The 23423-nt window shown below is 43.4% G+C and overlaps 1 protein-coding gene across 1 annotated transcript; it reads right to left on the reverse strand.

The window, feature by feature from the left end:
- Nucleotides 1-117: 117 nt before the first annotated feature.
- On the reverse strand, nt 118-15841 carry LOC143768860 (cysteine-rich motor neuron 1 protein-like). The gene is made up of 4 exons (XM_077257484.1): nt 15489-15841; nt 13902-14081; nt 1135-1272; nt 118-826 (listed from the first exon to the last, which is right to left on the reverse strand). The coding sequence occupies exons 1-4, from the start codon at nt 15772-15774 to the stop codon at nt 585-587; spliced, it is 846 nt and encodes a 281-aa protein (XP_077113599.1). The 5' UTR covers nt 15775-15841; the 3' UTR covers nt 118-584.
- Between the last annotated feature and the right edge of the window lie 7582 nt (nt 15842-23423).

The following is a 23423-nucleotide window of genomic DNA, read 5'->3' on the forward strand; positions in this document are numbered from 1 at the left end:
TGATTTGAACTTGCTCAATACTGCGACGTCGATTCTCCACTGATCAATCCGCTCACCTCTGCTCCGCAGTGCTTGCCATTTGTAAAGAAGCAGTTAACTGCAAATCAAATTTTTCATGAATTTTCAACAAAGCTGATGAATTTTTATTTAGAAAAGATTCGCTCATCTCTACTGTTAATGCTTCTACTCATTGACAGCTTCCAGGGGAATAAGTAAGAAACTGAAACACAAACTATATTAGAAAGCTGCAGAACTTTGTATCATATAATTATTAAAGTTTTATTGACTTGTAGAAAACCTTACAGATCATTGAATATATCTGAAAGCTAAGAGGTGATGACAAAGGGTGGTCATGATGTGTGACCCAAGGGTCTAACATGCGGATTACCCATCATTCCAGTGAAGGTCTGGGTTGGAGGACACACAGATGACCTTGTATGAATGCCAAAAATTAATTATGGTGCAGGCTTGTACAATGCTAAAGACATTCTATTATGTAAGCATTTCATGTATTCTAATTCTTTGCTCTCCTTATATTTCTGGACCCGCCCAGGAGGAGCCCCACATGTGTCCTTTTTCTCGGTTTATAACAAACACAGGAATTTATCGCAGCATCTTCCAGGGATACCATCTGATTCCCAAGCCATCACTTTTCTTCTTCCGTCCGGACACTTGGAGTTGCATAAATTGAAGTTGCACGTGCACTTGCTGGGTATAGTTGGACAGCACTGCCCATAAGGAGTATGGGGTTTTGTGGCCACAGAATCACGTGGACACTTCAGTGGCTCTTCTCCAGGACAGGTCACATTGGCACACAGCCTCTCTCCTGTAACAGAACAGATGTAATTATGTCCTAACTAACCCCTAACATTTCAAAAATTCATAGTTGGTCTTATAATAACCAAAATTATAGATACTGCCCATAGTGACCAACCCAATCCCCATCTTGTTTTGCAAATTTGGGAGTGAAAATTTTGACCTGATTGATACTGTCGGTAATTACCCCATTAAACGATTAGAGAGCCTCCATGAGAAGGTACAGAAGCGTCCTTCTTACTTGACCATCCGTCGTAGGGTAATATAGACCCATACTTTGCATGAGTATGTACCTCAGGTAGAGAAGTAAAATCATACTTATCACTTTGTGGCAACTCTTTTCATCCTTGTATTCAAATTTACGGTCACATACGCCACGTTCACATTTACATTCGCCGTCCACAAGGTCGCAGCCATAGCTGGTGCAGCGATATACAAACAAATGATCATAATCGGCTAAAATAAAAAAAAGAGGAAATAAAACACATCATATATAAAAATTGGTTTTATACCCCCTATTCTTTTTGGAGCAGAAGAATCACACAAGAACAGTCATGCCTTCTCGTCATCGGGGGGATTTGCTTATTTTTGAGTTTTTAAAAAAATCATTTGTTAGACGTTTTGGATTATACGGCATCTGCGTGTGATGATGTAACCTCTTTCTTCTTGTGTTCAATACTCTTCCCCTGTGTCATTTCTCATTATTACACATAACAATTTATGGACATCTGTGGTTTGATTTCTTTGCCCGTTTTGGATTAGATGGGTTGTTTCTGACATCTGGTGAGAATTTCATGTCAATAGCGCCGTTAGAAATATATTTACTTAGAATATTGATGGCGTGCTCATTACTTATTCCACCTGCTGTATTTATTTGCATTATATTACAAAAATGAGTACACCCCTGACATTTTTTTAAATATTCTATTTTATCTTTTCACGGGACAACATTGAAGATATGATGCTGAGCACGTGCACTCAACTTCTTTGGTCGACCATGGTGAGGCCGGTTCTGAGTGGTACCTGTCTTGTTACACCGCTGTATGGTCTTGGCCACCAAGCTGCAGCTCAGTGTCAGGGTGTTGACAATCTACTTATAGCCTCAGCCATCTTTATGTAGAGCAACAATTCTTTTCTTCAGATCCTCAGAGCGTTCTTTGTCATGAGGAGACATGTTGAACTTCCCATGACCAGTATTAGAGCGTGTGAAAGCGATAACCCAAATGTAACACACTTTCTCCCCATTCACACCTGAGACCTTGTAACACTAATGAGTCACATGACACCGGGGAGCGAAAATGGCTAATTTGGCAATTTCCGTCTAGTGGTATACTCAATTTTTGATGTCAGCGGTTTAGACATTAATGGCTGTGTGTTGAGTAATTTAAAGGGCACTCCAAAATTTGCACTTTTATACAATCTGTACACTGACAGTTTTTCATTGTATCAAAGTGTCAGATCTTTAGTCTTGTCCCATGAAAAGATATAATAAAATATTTACAAAAATGTCAGGGGTGTACTAACTTTTGTGATATACTGTATAGACAGAAAACTGAATGTCCCGTATTAAGCCCAAGAAGGATGAGATCCAAACTGACATCTTGTGTAGCAGTGAACGCATAGAAGTACAATATATTTTAATTATTGATCAACAGGGACTGGATAAAAAAAAAACCTGAGCAAGTAATAATTGAGTATCAGGCTCACACTTGTAAGTAATGGACAGTATGCAAATATAGTGTCTCGTATATGCTGTTGACAAGGATTAGGGTATGGACACCTAGAGTCTTTTGACGCTAGTCAGTTTTGTGAACACACCCTTGAAGGTATGTCCATTTTCAGGTGGATTCCGCCTGGAATCTAGCTAAAAAAAAAAGCCGCCACTAGGGTTGAGCGACTTTCATTTTTTTAAGATCGAGTAGGGTTTTGGGAAACCCGATTTTGTCCAGAGTCGAGTCGAGTGCAGTCGGCCGATTATCGCTAAAAGTCGGGGATCGACCGAAACACGAAACCCAATGCAAGTCAATGGGGAAGCATAGTCGGCAGTGAGTGGAGGCCAGGAAAACACCTACAGTGCCCATTTTAATGCCAAAAACATCCATTCTTGTTTCTGAAGCTTGTCAATCTTAATTAACTTTATAATAATAGTTGGGCATAGGGAATTGGGGGTCATTTGGCAAAAGTTGTGGGGGGAGTAGGGCCGGCTCAAGTTTTTCGTGGGCCCAGGAAATGCGGACTACGTCACGGCGGTGTTGCAGGGAAAGGTAATTATTTAAAAGTTGCAAGTGCTGTGATCCTGAGCAAGCAGGGGGGGGGCCCACTCGTTCGCATTGCCACTGGCACAGGGCCCCTCAAAGTACGGCGGTGTGTTTGCATGGCGGGGGCGCCTCCCACCAGCAGCGACACTTTTGCGTACTCTGAGGGGCCCTGTGCCAGTGACGTCGCCAACGAGTATGCCCCCCCACCTGATGAAGGAACCTGCACTTTCATCTGCACCTTCCTCTTTGTCCCTGTGTAAGGTGGTATAACATGCGGGAAGGGGAACCTTACTTTCAGCAGGGACAGATTCTGGCTGTGTAGAGTACAAGGGGAATGTAGTGGTCTCGGTCAATGTACCAGCAGACTCATTTAGCAGTGGCTGGGCAATGGGCAGGATGAGGAGGAAACAGATATAGGGCCAAAGAATAAAGTAGGCTACATGCAGTTCAAAATTGGTAACAGGACTAAACAGGCGGCATTGCTTTGTTCAGTGGAGTAGCAAACCCAAGAGCAGCAGACACTGTTTCAAGGGCCTAACCACACTAGTAGGCCAAATGCAGTTTAATATCTGATAGTATAGGGCGAAAGCCAGAATGTGGAAGCTCAGCTTTGTTCAGTTGAGGACAACACCAGGGAGGGGCAGACACCTTTAGTAGGCCGGAAAAGCCTATTGCATTTTTTAAAATGGTAATTTGGAGCAGAAGGTTGAAGCTCAGCTTTATTTAGTTGAGGGCAACACCAGGGAGGGGCAGAAGCCGTTAGTAGGCCCTAACCACCATTTTTTTTTTAAAACCACTTAATGAGAGCCGGAAGGTTGAAGCTCAGCTTTATTTAGTTGAGGACAACACCAGGGAGGGGCAGAAGCCGTTAGTAGGCCCTAACCACCATTTTTTTTTTTTAAAACCACATAATGAGAGCCGGAAGGTTGAAGCTCAGCTTTATTTAGTTGAGGACAACACCAGGGAGGGGCAGAAGCCGTTAGTAGGCCCTAACCACCTTTTTTTTTTTAAAACCACATAATGAGAGCCGGAAGGTTGAAGCTCAGCTTTATTTAGTTGAGGACAACACCAGGGAGGGGCAGAAGCCGTTAGTAGGCCCTAACCACCTTTTTTTTTTTTAAAACCACATAATGAGAGCCGGAAGGTTGAAGCTCAGCTTTATTTAGTTGAGGACAACACCAGGGAGGGGCAGAAGCCGTTAGTAGGCCCTAACCACCATTTTTTTTTTTAAAACCACATAATGAGAGCCGGAAGGTTGAAGCTCAGCTTTATTTAGTTGAGGACAACACCAGGGAGGGGCAGAAGCCGTTAGTAGGCCCTAACCACCTTTTTTTTTTTTAAAACCACATAATGAGAGCCGGAAGGTTGAAGCTCAGCTTTATTTAGTTGAGGACAACACCAGGGAGGGGCACACAGACAGACTCCTTTAGTAGGCCTGAAAAGCCTATTGCATTTTTCAAAATGGTAATTTGGAGCAGAAGGTTGAAGCTCAGCTTTATTTAGTTGAGGGCAACACCAGGGAGGGGCAGAAGCCGTTAGTAGGCCCTAACCAAAGTTGAAGGCCAAATGCAGTTTAATTTCTGATACTATAGGCCGAAAGCCAGAAGGTGGAAGTTCCGATTTAGACAGTGGAGCACAATTTGAATTAGGGACTGCAGACAGACTTAGTAGGCTGTCCCCTGTGGACCATGCATCCACCACATTAACCCATTGCGCCGTAATGGACACGTAATCTTCCGTGGCCATGCCTACAGGTCCATGCGTCTGTTGTCAGGTGCACCTTTGTACTCACAGATTGCCAGAGTGCATGGACAATGCGGTCTTCTACATGCTGGTGGAGGGTTGGGATGGCTTTTCTCGCAAAAGAAGTGTCGACTGGTTAGCTTGTAGCGTGGTACAGCGTAGTCCATCATGGCCTTATTAATAGTAAATAAAATATATAACTAGGCTCTATGAACTTTTAAATAGGTTCCAGGGGTACACGGGCAGCATTGGTGTGGTCAGTGGAGGAGTATTGCAAGTAGGGGCTGCAGACAGGCTATCAAAGGCCTAAAATAACAAACAGTAGGCAGTCATGGCAGTTTTACATCGGTTACATGGATACACAGGCAGGCACTCCAGGCAGCATTGTGGTCAGTGGAGGAGTATTGCAAGTAGGGGCCGCAGACAGGCTATCAAAGGCCTAAAATAACAAACAATAGGCTCATTGCAGTTTTACAGCGGTTACATGGATAGACGGGCAGGCAGCTTGGTGGTGGTGAGTGGAGGAGTATTTAAAGTAGGGACCGCAGACAGGCTTCAAAGGCCTAACATAAGAAAATGGGCTGGCTGTAGGCACTTTATAATTGGTTCCAGGGGTACACGGGCAGCAGTGGTCTGGTCAGTGGAGGAGTATTTAAAGTAGGGACCGCAGACAGGCTATCAAAGGCCTAACATAACAAACAATAGGCTCATGATGGCAGTTTCACAGCGGTTACATGGATACACGGGCAGGCAGCTTGGTGGTGAGTGGAGGAGTATTTAAAGTAGGGACCGCAGACAGGCTATCAAAGGCCTAAAATAACAAACAATAGGCTCATGGCAGTTTCACAGCGGTTACATGGATACACGGGCAGGCAGCTTGGTGGTGGTGAGTGGAGGAGTATTTAAAGTAGGGACCGCAGACAGGCTTCAAAGGCCTAACATAAGAAAATGGGCTGGCTGTAGGCACTTTATAATTGGTTCCAGGGGTACACGGGCAGCAGTGGTCTGGTCAGTGGAGGAGTATTTAAAGTAGGGACCGCAGACAGGCTTCAAAGGCCTAACATAAGAAAATGGGCTGGCTGTAGGCACTTTATAATTGGTTCCAGGGGTACACGGGCAGCAGTGGTCTGGTCAGTGGAGGAGTATTTAAAGTAGGGACCGCAGACAGGCTATCAAAGGCCTAACATAACAAACAATAGGCTCATGGCAGTTTCACAGCGGTTACATGGATACACGGGCAGGCAGCTTGGTGGTCAGTGGAGGAGTATTTAAAGTAGGGACCGCAGACAGGCTATCAAAGGCCTAAAATAACAAACAATAGGCTCATGGCAGTTTTACAGCGGTTACATGGATACACAGGCAGCTTGGTGGTGAGTGGAGGAGTAGTGCAAGGAGTGTCTGTCCCAGTACTCCCAAAATATAAATAGATGTTAATGTCTCGCAAAACAACCAAAACAAAAAAAAAAGGTGGCATACTTAGGTACAGGGGTGGGCTCATCTACTGAGTTTCTGACATTGTAATTTGGCAGTAACTATTTAATGGTGCCAATATAGGACACAGACACAGACTACTTTAAGTTGCATCATAGATGTCTACAAATTTGTATTGTCAGTGCCAGACATTGAATGATGTCAGCGAATAGACTAAAGATTGGTGGAGCTGTGCGACATAATTTTGCACGTGGTAGAGCACATTTTGAGCTGGGGTAGGGGGGAACTCTCTTGAGGCCGGCGGGACCGCCCCAGGGCCCCTCATGTTACAACGGTGTGTCTGACGTTGGGTGCGCACCACCACCGCCAGAGACACTACATTGTACTATGAGGGACCCAGTAGCAATGCCGTCAACCAAAAGCGAGCACACCCACCTCTTCAGACAAACAGCAGTCTCACGGGTGCTTGCGCCAAGTCGCGATACCACGGCCCCGTGTGGGGAGTTTTGCCATTTAGGGAGGTGTAAACATGTCGTATGCTGTACAATCAGCTGCAGCAAATTAGACATTAGAAAAGTAATTCACAGGCAAGAGCTTTTCATAGGAAAGCTAGGTGTCGGCCGGGCAAGGTGGGGCAAAAGATTTCGAAATCCAGTTGTGGTTCATTTTAATGAATGTTAGATCGTCAACATTTTGGGTAGCCAGACGAGTCCTTTTTTCGGTTAATATTGAACCTGCAGCACTGAATACTCTTTCTGATAGGACACTTGCTGCCGGGCAAGCAAGCTCCTGCAATGCATATTCTGCCAATTCTGGCCAGGTGTCTAATTTGGAGGCCCAGTAATCAAATGGGAATGACGGTTGAGGGAGAACATCGATAAGGGATGAAAAATAGTTAGTAACCATACTGGACAAATGTTGTCTCCTGTCACTTTCAATTGATGCAGCAGTACCTGTCCTGTCTGCGGTCATAGCAAAATCACTCCACAACCTGGTCAGAAAACCCCTCTGTCCAACGCCACTTCTGATGTGTGCACCCCTAACACTCCTAGTCTGCTGCCCCCTGGAGCTTGTGTGAGAACGATCACGTGCGCTGTGTGCTGGGAATGCCTGAAGCAAACGGTCAACAAGAGTTGATTGTTTGGTTGCTAATATTAGTTCCAAGTTCTCATGTGGCATAATATTTTGCAATTTGCCTTTATAGCGTGGATCAAGGAGGCAGGCCAACCAGTAATCGTCATCGTTCATCATTTTCGTAATGCGTGTGTCCCTTTTTAGGATACGTAAGGCATAATCCGCCATGTGGGCCAAAGTTCCAGTTGTCAAATCTCCGGTTGTGATTGGTTGAGGGGCAGTTGCAGGCAAATCTACGTCACTTGTGTCCCTCAAAAAACCAGAACCCGGCCGTGACACGCAACCAATTTCCTGTGCCCCCGTGAAAGTTTCCGCATTAAAAATATACTCATCCCCATCATCCTCCTCGTCCTCCACCTCCTCTTCGCCCGCTACCTCGTCCTGTACACTGCCCTGACCAGACAATGGCTGACTGTCATCAAGGCTTCCCTCTTCCTCTGGTGCAGACGCCTGCTCCTTTATGTGCGTCAAACTTTGCATCAGCAGACGCATTAGGGGGATGCTCATGCTTATTACGGCGTTGTCTGCACTAACCAGCCGTGTGCATTCCTCAAAACACTGAAGGACTTGACACATGTCTTGTATCTTCGACCACTGCACACCTGACAACTCCATGTCTGCCATCCTACTGCCTGCCCGTGTATCCTCCCACAAATAAATAACAGCACGCCTCTGTTCGCACAGTCTCTGAAGCATGTGCAGTGTTGAGTTCCACCTTGTTGCAACGTCTATGATTAGGCGATGCTGGGGAAGGTTCAAAGACCGCTGATAGGTCTGCATACGGCTGGCGTGTACAGGCGAACGTCGGATATGTGAGCAAAGTGCACGCACTTTGAGGAGCAGGTCGGAGAACCCAGGATAAGTTTTCAATAAGCACTGCACCACCAGGTTTAAGGTGTGAGCCAGGCAAGGAATGTGTTTCAGTTGGGAAAGGGAGATGGCAGCCATGAAATTCCTTCCGTTATCACTCACTACCTTGCCTGCCTCAAGATCTACTGTGCCCAGCCACGACTGCGTTTCTTGTTGCAAGAACTCGGACAGAACTTCCGCGGTGTGTCTGTTGTCGCCCAAACACTTCATAGCCAATACAGCCTGCTGACGCTTGGCAGTAGCTGGCCCATAATGGGACAACTGGTGTGCAACAGTGTCATCTGCCGATGGAGTGGTTGGCCGACTGCGTTCTGTGGAAGAGCTGTAGCTTCTGCAGGAGGACGAGGAGGAGGAGGAGGGGGTGCGAACGCCTACAGCCAACTGTTTCCTAGACCGTGGGCTAGGCACAACTGTCCCTAAATTGATGTCGCCTGTGGACCCTGCATCCACCACATTCACCCAGTGTGCCGTGATGGACACATAACGTCCCTGGCCATGCCTACTGGTCCATGCATCTGTAGTCAGGTGCACCTTTGTACTCACAGATTGCCTAAGTGCATGGACGATGCGCTGTTTAACATGCTGGTGCAGGGCTGGGATGGCTTTTCTGGAAAAAAAGTGTCGACTAGGTAGCTCGTATCGTGGTTCAGCGTACTCCATCAGGGCTTTAAAAGCTTCGCTTTCAACTAAACGGTAGGGCATCATCTCTAACGAGATTAGTCTAGCTATGTGGGCGTTAAAACCCTGTGTACGCGGATGCGAGGATAAGTACTTCCTTTTTCTAACCAGAGTCTCATGTAGGGTGAGCTGGACTGGAGAGCAGGAGATCGTGGAACTTTCGGGTGTGCCGGTGTACATGGCAGACTGAGAGACGGTTGGAGACGGTATTGTTTCCGCCGGTGCCCTAGATGCAATATTTCCTCCTACTAAACTGGTGATTCCCTGACCCTGACTGCTTTTGGCTGGCAAAGAAACCTGCACAGATACTGCCGGTGGTGCGGAAAATGGTGGCCTTACAGTGACGGAAGGGATGTTGCGTTGCTGACTAGCTTCATTGGCCGAGGGTGCTACAACCTTAAGGGACGTTTGGTAGTTAGTCCAGGCTTGAAAATGCATGGTGGTTAAGTGTCTATGCATGCAACTAGTATTTAGACTTTTCAGATTCTGACCTCTGCTTAAGCTAGTTGAACATTTTTGACAGATGACTTTGCGCTGATCAGTTGGATGTTGTTTAAAAAAATGCCAGACTGCACTCTTCCTAGACTCGGATCCCTTTTCAGGGATTGCAGACTGAGCTTTAACCGGATGGCCACGCTGTCCTCCAACAGGTTTTGGCTTTGACACGCGTTTTGGGCCAGATACGGGCCCGGCAGATGGAACCTGTTGCGATGTTGATGCCTGCTGCGGCCCCTCCTCCACCTCCGCTTCTGAACTACTGCCGCCTGCACCCTGTTCCCCCAATGGCTGCCAATCGGGGTCAATAACTGGGTCATCTATTACCTCCTCTTCGAGCTCGTGTGCAACTTCGTCTGTGTCACTGTGTCGGTCGGTGGTATAGCGTTCGTGGCGGGGCAACATAGTCTCATCAGGGTCTGATTGTGGATCTGTACCCTGAGAGGGCAATGTGGTGGTCTGAGTCAAAGGAGCAGCATAGTACTCTGGCTGTGGCTGTGCATCAGTGCACTCCATGTCAGAATCTACTTGTAATGGGCATGGCCTGTTAAATGTTTCACTTTCTAAGCCAGGGACGGTATGTGTAAAGAGCTCCATGGAGTGACCCGTTGTGTCGCCTGCTGCATCCTTCTCTCTTGTTGTAGTTTTTGCTGAGGAGGACAAGGAAGCGACTTGTCCCTGACCGTGAACATCCACAAGCGACGCGCTGCTTTTACATTTACCAGTTTCGGAAGAGGAGGCAAAAGAGCTAGAGGCTGAGTCTGCAATGTAAGCCAAAACTTGCTGTTGCTGCTCAGCCTTTAAAAGCGGTTTTCCTACTCCCAGAAAAGAGAGCGTTCGAGGCCTTGTGTAGCCTGACGACGAAACTGGCTCCACAGCTCCAGACTTAGGTGGAATATTTTTATCCCCACGACCACCTGATGCTCCACTACCACTACCATCATTACCAGCTGACAATGAACGCCCACGACGACCTCTTGCACCAGACTTCCTCATTGTTTAAAAATCGTAACCAAACTAACTTTATTTGTTGCTGTCAAACAACTTACACGGTGAGCTATAACTTCAGTATGATTTCAATATCCCTTAACAGGTTGGTGAGACCACAAGGAAAATCAGGCACAATGTTACACACTCTGTTTTCTGTGACACCAAATCACAGAGATGACACACACGCAGGACTGTCACTCAAGCACTAATGTCAATATTAATCTCCCACCTAATTTATTTTTTTTTTTTTCTCTGTGAGACTTTAGAAACCAAATAATATTTAAAAAAAAAACAAAAAAACAAGGCTTTCTATGGCCCACTGAATGAGAGATGGCACGCACAGGAGTGGCACACAAGCCCTGACTGAGGCCAATATTTTTCTCCCACTGATTGATGTAGTGTTTTTGTGTTGAGGTTGATTTTAAAACACAAATGAAGGAAAAAAATAAAAAGGCTTTCTATGGCCCACAATTAGAGAGAGAGGTGGCACACCCAGGAGTCAAGACTGGCACACAAGCTGAAATGGCAATATTACTCTCCCACTGTTTTTTTATGTATTTTTTTTTTATTTTCAGGGAGACTTTAGAAACCAAATAATATTTAAAAAAAAAACAAAAAACAAGGCTTTCTATGGCCCACTGAATGAGAGGGACAGAGGTGGCACACCCAGGAGTCAAGACTGGCACACAAGCTGAAATGGCAATATTACTCTCCCACTGTTTTTTTATGTATTTTTTTTTTTTATTTTCAGGGAGACTTTAGAAACCAAATAATATTAAAAAAACCAAAAAATAAATAGGCTTTCTATGGCCCACTGAATGAAAGGGAGAGAGGTGGCACACCCAGGAGTCAAGACTGGCACACAAGCTGAAAGGGCAATATTACTCTCCCACTGTTTTTTTATGTATTTTTTGTTTTTTCAGGGAGACTTTAGAAACCCAATAATATTTAAAAAAAAAAATAAATAGGCTTTCTATGGCCCACTGAATGAGAGGGAGAGAGGTGGCACACCCAGGAGTCAAGACTGGCACACAAGCTGAAAGGGCAATATTATTCTCCCACTGTTTTTTTAGGTTTTTTTTTTTTTTTTCAGGGAGAATTAGAAACCAAATAATATTAAAAAAAAAAAAAAAAAATAGGCTTGCTATAGCCCACTGAATGAGAGATAGCACACACAGCAGTGGCACACAAGCCCTGACTGAGGCCAATATTTTTCTCCCACTGATTGATGTACTGTTTTTGTGTTGAGGTAGATTTTAGAACACAAATCACGGAAAAAATAAATAGGCTTTCTATGGCCCACTCAGTGAGAGATGGCACACACAGGGATGGCACTGTAGCAGAAATGCCAATCTTAATCTCCCACAAAAAAAAAAAACAAAAAAAAAAAAAAAACTGTCCTACAATTACTATCTCCCTGCAGTAATGTAAGCCAGGTATGGCAGGCAGCAATAGGAGTGGACTGATGCACAAATTAAATAAAAAGTGTGGAAAAACAGAAAAGATAGCTGTGCAGAAAGGAAGGAACAAGAGGATATGTGCTTTGAAAAAAGCAGTTGGTTTCCACAGTGGCGTACACACAGCAATACAGCTATCACGGAGCCTTCTAGGGCAGCCCAATGAGCTACAGCGCTGAGGGGAAAAAAAAAAAAAAATAGCTTCCACAGTCCCTGCACACCGAAGGTGGTGTTGGACAGTGGAAATCGCTGCAGCACAAGCGGTTTGGTGGTTAGTGGACCCTGCCTAACGCTCTCCCTGCTTCTGATGAAGCGGCAGCAACCTGTCCCTAAGCTCAGATCAGCAGCAGTAAGATGGCGGTCGGCGGGAACGCCCCTTTATAGCCCCTGTGACGCCGCAGACAGCAAGCCAATCACTGCAATGCCCTTCTCTAAGATGGTGGGGACCAGGATCTATGTCATCACGCTGCCCACACTCTGCGTTCACCTTCATTGGCTGAGAAATGGCGCTTTTCGCGTCATTGAAACGCGACTTTGGCGCGAAAGTCGCGTACCGCATGGCCGACAAGCACAGGGGTCGGATCGGGTTTCATGAGACGCCGACTTAGCCAAAAGTCGGCGACTTTTGAAAATGATCGACCCGTTTCGCTCAACCCTAGCCGCCACAGTGCCCCGTAAAATGAACATAATGCACAACCATGTCAAAAAGACATTGCTGTGCACCAGTTCCATCTAGTGTCACTATTTTTAACCACTTCTGGGTTTGTAAACCTTAAAGTAGTCTAAAGGAGTGACACGTTCATTCTCCAGGCAGCTTCCGCTAGGAAAGGAAGTGTCCCGCTCTCTATACTTGAAAGGCAACAAAACTGCCGACGAATCCATCTTGTCACTATTTTTAACCACTTCTGGGTTCGGAAACCTTTAATGCATCCTGTCACCCCCAAAATCAAGGTGAGCTAAGCCCACTGGCATCAGGGGCTTATCTACATCTGTAATGCTGTAGATAAGCCCCCGATGTATCCTGAAAGATGAGAAAAAGAGGTTAGATTATACTCACCCAGGGGGCGGCCCCGCTGCGGTCCGGTCCGATGGGCGTCGCGGTCTGGTCCGGGGCCTCCCATCTTCTTGTGATGACGTCCTCTTCTGGTCTTCACGCTGCGGCTCCGGCACAGGTGTACTTTGTCTGCCCTGTTGAGGGCAGAACAAAGTACTGCAGTGCGCAGGCGCCGGGAAAGGTCAGAGAGGCCCGGCGCCTGCGCACTGCAGTACTTTGCTCTGCCCTCAACAGGGCAGACAAAGTACGCCTGCTCCAGAGCTGCGGCAAGAAGACAAGAAGAGGACGTCATCGTATGAAGATGGGAGGCCCCGGACCGCGCCGCCCATCGGACAAGAACAGAACCGGAACCGCCCCCAGGTGAGTATAATCTAACCTGTTTTTCTCATCTTTCAGGTTACATCGGGGGCTTATCTACAGCATTCCAGAATGCTGTTGATAAGCCCCTGATGCCGGTGGGCTTAGCTCACCTTGATTTTGGGGGCAACAGGTTCCCTTTAAAGTGGTCAAAAAGAGTGACACATTCATGCTCCAGGCAGCTTCCGCTAGGAAAGGAAGTGTCCCGCTCTCTATACTTGAAAGGCAGAAAATCTGCCGACGAATCCGCTGCAGGAAAACGAACCTGGTGACGCACTTACAGCTTCTCAGACTCACGCTGTATTTCCAATCAAGTAGCACCTTCCCCCCAGGCTGATGGACAGGTCGTTTGCTCTGGTACACTGGTCACTGACCTGTCAATCAGCCGGTGGAGGGTTTCGCTAATTAGGAAATACAGCGTGAAGCTAAGAAGCTGTAAGTGCGTCATCACGCAACAATTCACTTCCAGACTGAGCTTCAAAACACAATTTTTCAGAGCTGAAACAGAACTTTGGGATCATAAAAAGGATTGATTAGTTTATATTTTAAAAGGATACACAATCATATAAATCATTCGGGAGGTAAAAGTTGATGATGGGTTCCCCTTAATAAACTTACGTGTATCATATTTGGGATCACAATATAGAGGGTCGTATTTGGACATGCTGAAGTCTGGTATGCATGTACGCTTAGTGATACAGTCACACATCCCCATGACTTTATAGCAACCAGACTGCTCCGGACAGTTCTCATCATCATCTTCAAAGTAAGCTGTTGATCTTCCGTAAGCAGGCATATCTGTAGCAGAGAAAAATAAGAAGGAATGATTTGGATGTACATTGCACATATTCAGTACTGTGCAAAAGTTTAGACAGGTAGAAAAAATACTGCAAAGCAAGAATGCTGTCAAAAATAGAAGTGTTAATAGTTTATTCTTTATCAATTAACAAAATGCAAAGTGATGAACAGAAGAGAAATCTAAGTCACATCAATACTTGGTGTGACCCAACCTTTGTCCTCAAACCAGCATCAATCTCCTCGGGACACTTACTCAAAATGGGGTACTTTGTAGGATTATAGTCAGGAGGAGTATGACTAACCAATTATACCAGACAGGGAATAATGACACTCATTTCATGTGTAATTAACTGAAACAGAAACAGCTGTGTAGGGGTGATGAACAGACAACGTCTGCTACAAAGGTGAGGTTGTGGAAGACAGTTTCATATTACACGTTATACACAATAGCAAGACTGAGCACAGCAACAAGATACAAGGCAGATATACTATAGCTCCCAACCATCCCAGATTTGGGGGGAATGTCCTGCAACAATCCCTGGCAAAAATTATGGAATCACCGGCCTTGGAGGATGTTCATTCAGTTGTTTAATTTTGAATAAAAAAAGCAGATCACAAACATGGCACAAAACTAAAGTCATTTCAAATGGCAACTTTCTGGCTTTAAGAGACGCTAAAAGAAATCAAGAACAAAGAATGTGGTAGTCAGTAATGGTTACTTTTTTTAACCAAGCATAGGGAAAAAATTATGGAATCTATCAATTCTGAGGGAAAAAATTATGGAATCATGAAAAACAAACAATCAAAAAAACACTCCAAAACATCACTAGTATTTTGTTGCACCACCTCTTGCTTTTATAACAGCTTGCAGTCTCTGAGGCATGGACTTAATGAGTGTCAGTACTCATCAATCTGGCTCCAACTTTCTCTGATTGCTGTTGCCAGATCAGCTTTGGAGCCTTGTCATGAACTATTTTCTTCAACTTCCACCAAAGATTGCAATTTGAAATGACTTTAGTTTTGTGCCATGTCTGTGATCTGCTTTATTCTGCAAAATTAAACAACTGAATGACCATCCTCCAAGGCCGGTCATCTTCATTTCTCCGTATCTCATTCTCCCCATTACCAACAGACACCATGACTATAGAAACAAGAGCCTTGTAGATTTGGTGTAGTTAAGACAATAGAGGGAACATCAGTTGGGAAATGTTCAAATTGTCCACAGCGCCTCACATGGTCTTCGGAGTCACTACAGCTACTGGATGAGGGTCCGAAACACAACGTGTTACCTCTATTGTCTGAGAATTCCCTAGAAGAAGAGGGTGCCCCCTAGATACCTCGTAGACATCTACTCCCTTCTCTATATGTTCTTGTTACTTGTCTACTACTCCATTACAATAATTTTACCTTTGCAGACTCCTATGTTGGGGATTTCCACCAGTCCCGTGCCATTGATCGCTGCACATTTATAGCGATTCTCACAATAGCCATATTCCCAGTCCGAGCCTCCACAGATCTCTCCTTCTTGCTTGGCACAATGTCGACAGCACCCACATGGATCTATGGCTTCCCTTCCAGGGCAGGGCGTTATCATTGGTGGACATTGTCTTTCGTGGCATGCTGTGCAGTTGTAGGCCGACTCTGCCGGCTGGCAAAAGGATGAAAAAAGAAATACCAAAAAGAAAAGCAGCATTGTCACTGACTTGTTCTGGAGCTTGGTTTTTCTGCTGATGGGAAGCTTCTCTGTCTTGACTTCACTAGTAAAATGTTTGGCCTGAAGAAGCCTTTAAAACCTAAAAAAGTATCATTGCACAATAGTTGGCACAGTAAGAACCACGGGGGACACTGACCTGACCAAATACAAACAAAAAGGAACAAAGTGCAGCCACTAATCTGTGTTTTACTAATTATTCCCAGGACCTATCTCATGATATTCTCTGTACTATGTATTTTTTTAATATATAGGAAATATTAAAATAAACTTTCCCTCCAAATAACGTTTTCCAGGGCACAGATTAATCCTCATCCAGCAACGTGGTTCAGATTTATTAGAAAGTTTGATATTAAGTTGCATCATGTTCATCCAATGCATGGAAGAGAAGGATGTGATTGAAGGGGAGAAGTATGGATAAACATTTTAGAGATTTGCTCCTTCCTACACTCCTAGAAGAAGGCAAAATAAAATAATGCATGAACCAAAAAAAGGCAAATTTTGCCTCCTGATCCCGAGTGTCAATCAGACTGGATCGACATTCCGAGCAAGAATCCTAAACATTTACATAAGTGATGAAGCTTTTTTTTAAACCATTGAGTGTTCCCGTTGTGCCCGGCTCCTGAGGTCTTCTGTTCCACAGATTAACACAACTCATGCTGAAGATGTATTGGAGATTGAAGCTCTTTTCTCCAAACAGAAGGTTCAGTGGTTATGGAAAGTATTCAGACCCCTTTAAAATTTTCACTCGTTGTTTCATTGCCTCCATTTGGTAAATTCAAAAAAGTTCATTTTTTTCTCATTAATGTGCACTCTGCACCCCATCTTGATTGAAAAAAAAGACAGAAATGTAGTAATTTTTGCAAATTTATTAAAAAAGAAAAACTGAAATATCACATGGTCATAAGTATTCAGACCCTTTGCTCAGACACTCATACTTAAGTCACATGCTGTCCATTTCCTTGTGATCCTCCTCGAGATGGTTCTACTCCTTCATTGGAGTCCAGCTGAATTGGGAAAACAACGTCTGTAGAAGCCAAATGGTGCAACATTTTTTTATGAGATCCAAGAATTATCTTTAGCTCCAAATCCATGCATTTAAATTAAAAAAAGGTCCCAAAAGTGAACAATCTCTTTAAAATTTTGGATCACTCTTTTACTTTAGCCATATTTCTAACATGAAATCAAACATCAAAGACAACAAATCCCCTAGCCGGTCCAGGTATTTGATGTGTTATTTCTCAAGCCCATCTGATGTAACTAGTGAAGTCCTATCAGCTGCTGGAGACAAGTGTTTGCTCTTTTGAGGGATTTAGTTCAGGTGGTTGAAGGATTCTGAGACTGCTAAGAGTTAGGCCGGCCTCACACTCAGCGTATGTAAATACGGTCCGTTTTTTACGGCCGTAATACGCAGAAAAGTCCCCAAAATAGTGGTCCGTATGTCATCCATAGGCAGGGTGTGTCAGCGTATTTTGCGCATGGCATCCTCCGTATGTAATCTGTATGGCATCCGTACTGCGATATTTTCTCGCAGGCTTGCAAAACCGACATCTAATGGATTTATGTGCTCAAATGTTCGTTAAAACATATATACAGTATATATATATATATATATATATATATATATATATATATGTCATTGAGACACATATATATATATTCTGTATTTATATTTAATTCAGCGCGATATATGTGAAAAGCCGGTAATTCAATTGCCGGCTTTTCATTTCTCCTTCCCAAACCCGACATGATATGAGACATGGTTTACATACAGTAAACCATCTCATATCCCCTTTTTTTTTGCATATTCCACAGTACTAATGTTAGTAGTGAGTATGTGCAAAATTTGGGCGCTGTAGCTGCTAAAATAAAGGGTTAAATGGCTGAAAAAATTGGCGTGGGCTCTCGCGCAGTTTTCTCCGCCTGAGTGGTAAAGCCAGTGACTGAGGGCAGATATTAATAGCCAGGAGAGGGTCCATGGTTATTGGCCCCCCCTGGCTACAAACATCTGCCCCCAGCCACCCCAGAAAAGGCACATCTGGAAGATGTGCCTATTCTGGCACTTGACCACTCTCTTCTCACTCCCGTGTAGCGGTGGGATATGGGGTAATGAAGGGTTAATGTCACCTTGCTTGTAAGGTGACATTAAGCCACATTAATAATGGAGAGGTGTCAATTATGTCACCTATCCATTATTAATCCAATTGTATGAAAGGGTTAAAAAAACACACACATTATTAAAAAGTATTTTAATGAAATAAACACACAGGTTGTTTTAATATTTTATTGCTCTCTCAATCCACCTGAGGACCCTCTCTCTGCAAAATAATAAACCAACAATATACATACCTTCTGTTGATCTGTCACGTCCCACGAAGTAAATCCATCTGAAGGGGTTAAATCATTTTACAGGCAGGAGCTGTGCTAAAGCACTCACTCGTGCCTGTAAACCCCGGGTGCTGAAAGGAAAGCTGGGTTATCTGTAGTTACCTTGAGTCGCGGTGAGGCGCCCCCTGCTGGATGAACTCATATGAACTCGAGCGTGGGAACTTTTCCAAGGCTCCAGTTCATGAGGACATCCAGCAGAGGGCGACTCAATGTAAGTACAGATCACTCTGCTTTCCTTTCAGCACCCGGGGTTTACAGGCACGAGCGAGTGCTTTAGCCCAGCTCCTGCCTGTAAAATGATTTAACCCCTTCAGATGGATTTACACGCTACACGGGAGTGGGAAGAGAGTGGCCAAGTGCCAGAATAGGCGCATCTTCCAGATGTGCCTTTTCTGGGGTGGCTGGGGGCAGATGTTTGTAGCCAGGGGGGGGGCAATAACCATGGACCCTCTCCTGGCTATTAGTATCTGCCGTCAGTCACTGGCTTTACCACTCTGGCAGAGAAAATTGCGCGGGAGCCCACGCCAATTTTTTCCGCCATTTAACCCTTTATTTTAGCAGCTACAGCGCCCAAATTTTGCACATACACACTACTAACATTAGTAGTGTGGAATATGCAAAAAAAAAGGGGATATGAGATGGTTTACTGTATGTAAACCATGTCTCATATCCTGTCGGGTTTGTGAAGGAGAAATGAAAAGCCGGCAATTGAATTACCGGCTTTTCACTAACACCGCTGCGTATTTCTCGCAAGTCACACTGCTGGTCCATGTGGAATCCATATTTTTCTCGCCCCCATAGACTTTCATTGGCTATTTTTTTGCGCAATACGGTGACAAACGCAGCATGCTGCGATTTTCTACAGCTGTACAAGACCGTATATTACGGATGCGTAATATACGGCTGATAGGAGCTGGGCCATAGAGATTCATTGGGCCGTGTGTAATGCGAATTTTACGGACGTAGTTTATGCGCTCATACTTCCTTAAAACTCGCCAGTGTGACGCCGGCCTTAGACATCAGCACATTTTTCATAGTAATATGTCTGTATAAAAGCTTGTCTCCCAATAAAAATTATATATATTTTTTTTTAAATGTACCAGTTATGAGAAATCTAATGTAGAAGCCATATGCAAATCCAACTGGAAGTGTACTAGAGGCGCCTCAATGCACTTGGATAGCTTCTTCTAAGACATGCCCCAGTGCACTTACCAAGTAATTTGCATATGGTTTTTACATTACATTTCTTACAACTGGCACATCAGATCTCTGCAAAAAAAAGTCACTTTCATTGTGGAACAAGCATCTATACAGCCATACTACTACTCAAAAATGTAAAAAACTTCTGTTTCGTTTAATTATATAGTGCTGGTGACCACTAATGATGTGTAAAATAGTAATAATCATAGTCATTTTCAGGTTAGTTAAAATCTGTTAGAATCTGATAGCAGAACGATTTGTAACCTGCAAATTGTGCACATTGTCATTAAGATATAGTATGAATCTGTAGGGCTGGTTCACATGATGCATTTTTGATGCTGAAAAAAGTAGCATTCTACACTACCAGCAAAGTGAATGAGATTTCTAAAACTTCATGCACAGGCTGCTGTTTTTTTTTCCTTACAAACATGAACATTAAAGTGTTTTTTTTTAAATCTGCAGTATATGAATGGGGGAAAAAAATGAAAGTAAAAACACATATATTTTCTGCAGTGTTTTTCCTGTCAACACTCGGTTCTTACAATGTCGGATTGTCACCTCTTCAGTCTTCTGTACCTAAGTCCAAAAGCTGGTGATTGAGAAAAGCTGACGCTCACCCAATAATGAGTGATGAAAAATCTGCTGAAAATAGTAATATAATGTTTCCATAGTGTTAACAAAGTATTTACTCTTGTTGTTAAACTGAGCCAAGTTTACGCATGATCAGGGGTGCCAACTTGACTTTTTATTTTTTCTGGACAGCTTATCAAAAAATCACAGACATACAAAGTTTTTTATGGACACATTGGAAAACCATAGTAAATGATTATGATTATAAGTGATCCATGTCTACAGGGTGATCAATGAGTGGAACAGGCGGCCACGAGAGGTGGTGAGTTCCCCTTCAATGGAAGTCTTCAAACAGAGGCTGGACAGACATCTGTCTGAGATGGGTTAGTGAATCCTGCATTGAGCAGTGGGTAGGAAATGATGACCCTGGAGGTCCCTTCCAACTCTAACATTCTATGATACAGCCCAGAATTCTGATATGTAGACATCAGTTGCATTCACAGAAAATTGTAACATGATAATTAGAGTCCAAAATAACCTTCAGCTTAAAAAAAAAAAATCACAGACGCTTACATTTTTTACGGACAGGGCAAAAAAGTGCCTTATTTTCATGGACTGTCCTGGAATTTCTAGCCAATTGGCAACTCAGCCCTTTAAGTTTTATTAACACTTAGAAAACCTTTCAGATGATTGAATTTGTCTGAGAGACACAACAAGGTAACCAGACAGGTCAGTCATGATGTGTGACCTAAAGGTATATGCAAATTGCCTCTTCAGAGATGAAGAGGACTAGAACTCTAGCACCACTTATTGGAAGTTGCGATCCTAAAGGTCAAGGCTTGCCATAGGACTTAGGATAAAAGCCCAAACAACAATTTCAATTTGCAGAAACGGGTCATCCTCGTTTAGATGCTGCAGCAGCTGACCCGTAGAAGAGCTATACCAGCTGTCGTCATAGCCTGCACACTACTATCTTCACACACACCTGAGCCATGAAGGTTTTATTATGTGACTGAATAAAGGACAAATCATTTTAAGGATTGGTGAGTGCTGCCTTCTCTTCTTTGTCATATGGACTGCATGTCAATGGCTGGAAACAAAGAGAAACTTGTAATTAACTCATGAAAGAACAAAGTTACATTAAAACCAAGCACACCATAGTTTTTCTTGTGAAATTCTCAATAAGTTTGATGTGTTACATGACCCTCTTCCCATTGGAAAAAATAAAGTTAGATCTAAAATGGCCGACCTCAAAATGGCCGCCATGGTCACCACCCATCTTGAAAAGTTTTCCCCTCCCATACACTATAGGACATAGTACTCTATTCTATAGGAGATTCTACTCCAAGTTCTCCTGAACCGACAGTTACACTTTTAACAATACACATTTTCTGATGACACATTCCCTTTATGTGAGCTTCGCTTAGCTGAAGGCAAAATTTCCACTTGTAATTTTGGGATGTTCTTCAAAATTAGGTCCCTGCCTCATCGTCACATTATCCTACAGACATCGTCAAGAATAAATGGGAGCAGTGGGAGAACAATATGAGCTTATGGTTGTGGCCAGTCGTCACCAGCCGCTCACCGGTCCTTTGGGGAATATCGAAAATACTTTTACAGAAAAGCCCAGATATTCTCCATATATGTAAAGAACGCCTGTCTCCATTGTGCTATGAAATAAACAGTAAATTTAAAGGTGTTGCCTTTATTTCCAAAACCGGAGCCACTCTTGTGAAAGGGCAAATACCCTATAGTAAGTAAATAAGTGAATAGTAATAGTTGATGTAAATAATATAGGGTACTTGGTTAACACCATTTTGATCAAACCAGATCTCTTGCTGTGCACTGATGAAGGGCAGTATCCCGAAACCTGTGTCTGCAAATTGAAATTCTCATTTGGCTTTTATCCTAAGTAATATTGCAAGGCTCGTTAAAAGGTTGATATTGACTTTTATGATCACTGCTTCCAATATGTGCCACTAGAATTCTAGTCCTCTTCTGCTCTGAAGAGACAATTTGCAGATAAAAAAGTGCAAAGTCCATCCCACGGTGACAAGGTATAGCTAATTGGGATGGTCCTATCCTGTTTGTAGTATTAAAACATTACCTTCAGGATATGTGCACACGTCAGGATTTCTTGCAGAAATTTTCCTGCCAGAAATCCGCAAGCGTTTTTTTTTTTGCCTTTTTTGCGCATTTTTTGTGCGGTTTTTTTGCGGATTTTATGCGGATTTTTTGCATTTTTTCCCTGACACTCCAATTTCATGGGAAATCCGCAAAAAATCCGCAAAAATAATGAACATGTTGCTTCTTTTTCTGGAATGCGTTTTTTTTGCGGAAAAAAATGAACATTTGCACAAAAAATGCGGAATGCATTCTAAATGATAGGATGCATAATGTATGCGTTTTTTATGCGGTATTATAGCGTTTTTATTGGGGAAATCCACAAAAAAACGCAAAAAATCCAGAAGAAATCCTGACGTGTGCACATACCCTTAATCAGCCAACCTCAAACCTCAATGTGAATAAGGGCAGCGCAGGACAGAGGCGGACTGTGCAGCCACCTGTCGGTGGGAAGTTATATAGATGAACTGCCTTGCTCAAAACGTACAAGAAACTTCAGCAAAACCAAAGAAATGAGCCGGAGCGTAAGTTGGTATACGTGTAATGTGCAGGAGCACGTTCACACTGTGGTCATTTCACATGCAAAACCCAAGAAAAAAACTAAATGAGCACATACCATGTAGTAACTTATGATTCCGTCTGGTTTCTTTGGTTTTGCAATACCGGGCACAGCCTATAGACAAGAGTGGCGCTGTTTTCTGTCCTTTTTATTTTTCTAATCTCAGACATTTCCACGAATGAGCATATTAATACTGATTAATATCAAAGTGCAAATAAAGTCATTACACCAAGATTAATTGTAAGCTTACTGAATGCATAAGTATTAACTCCCTATTATTGTGATCGTCAATAAGATTAACTAGTGAATGGAGTTAAATTAACCTTTAATGAGTGAAAGAGTCAATTTAAAGGGGTTTTCCACTTTTATTTATTTTGATTTTTACTTAAATGGTGTTTAAAATAATTTTTGCAATTGGGTTTCATTAAAAACATGTTGTACTCTTTCGCTTTTAAAACAGGCTTTTTTATTTCTTCCTCGTTCAACTTTGCTGTTGTCGATGGTCTTCCTTGGAACATTTTTAATAAAATCCCAAAATTATGTTTAGCCCCAAATACACGTATTTAAGAAAAAAAAATGTTCCCAAAGATGAGCCTTTTTAAACGGAAAAAATGATCTAGAGTGTACGCCTGAATAGTGTAAGGACAATCAACGGACAAATTCTGCGGGAACATGTGAATGAGAATAGACCATTAGGCTGGGGCTACACGGTGACTTTGGCCCCAATACCTGTTGCGTGGCCAAAATTTGATAGGTGTTGCTGATACGTGGCAGCATGATAAAAGTGAAT

The sequence above is a fragment of the Ranitomeya variabilis genome, chromosome 4 (genome assembly GCF_051348905.1).
Source record: "Ranitomeya variabilis isolate aRanVar5 chromosome 4, aRanVar5.hap1, whole genome shotgun sequence".
Taxonomy (NCBI): Eukaryota; Metazoa; Chordata; class Amphibia; order Anura; family Dendrobatidae; genus Ranitomeya; species Ranitomeya variabilis.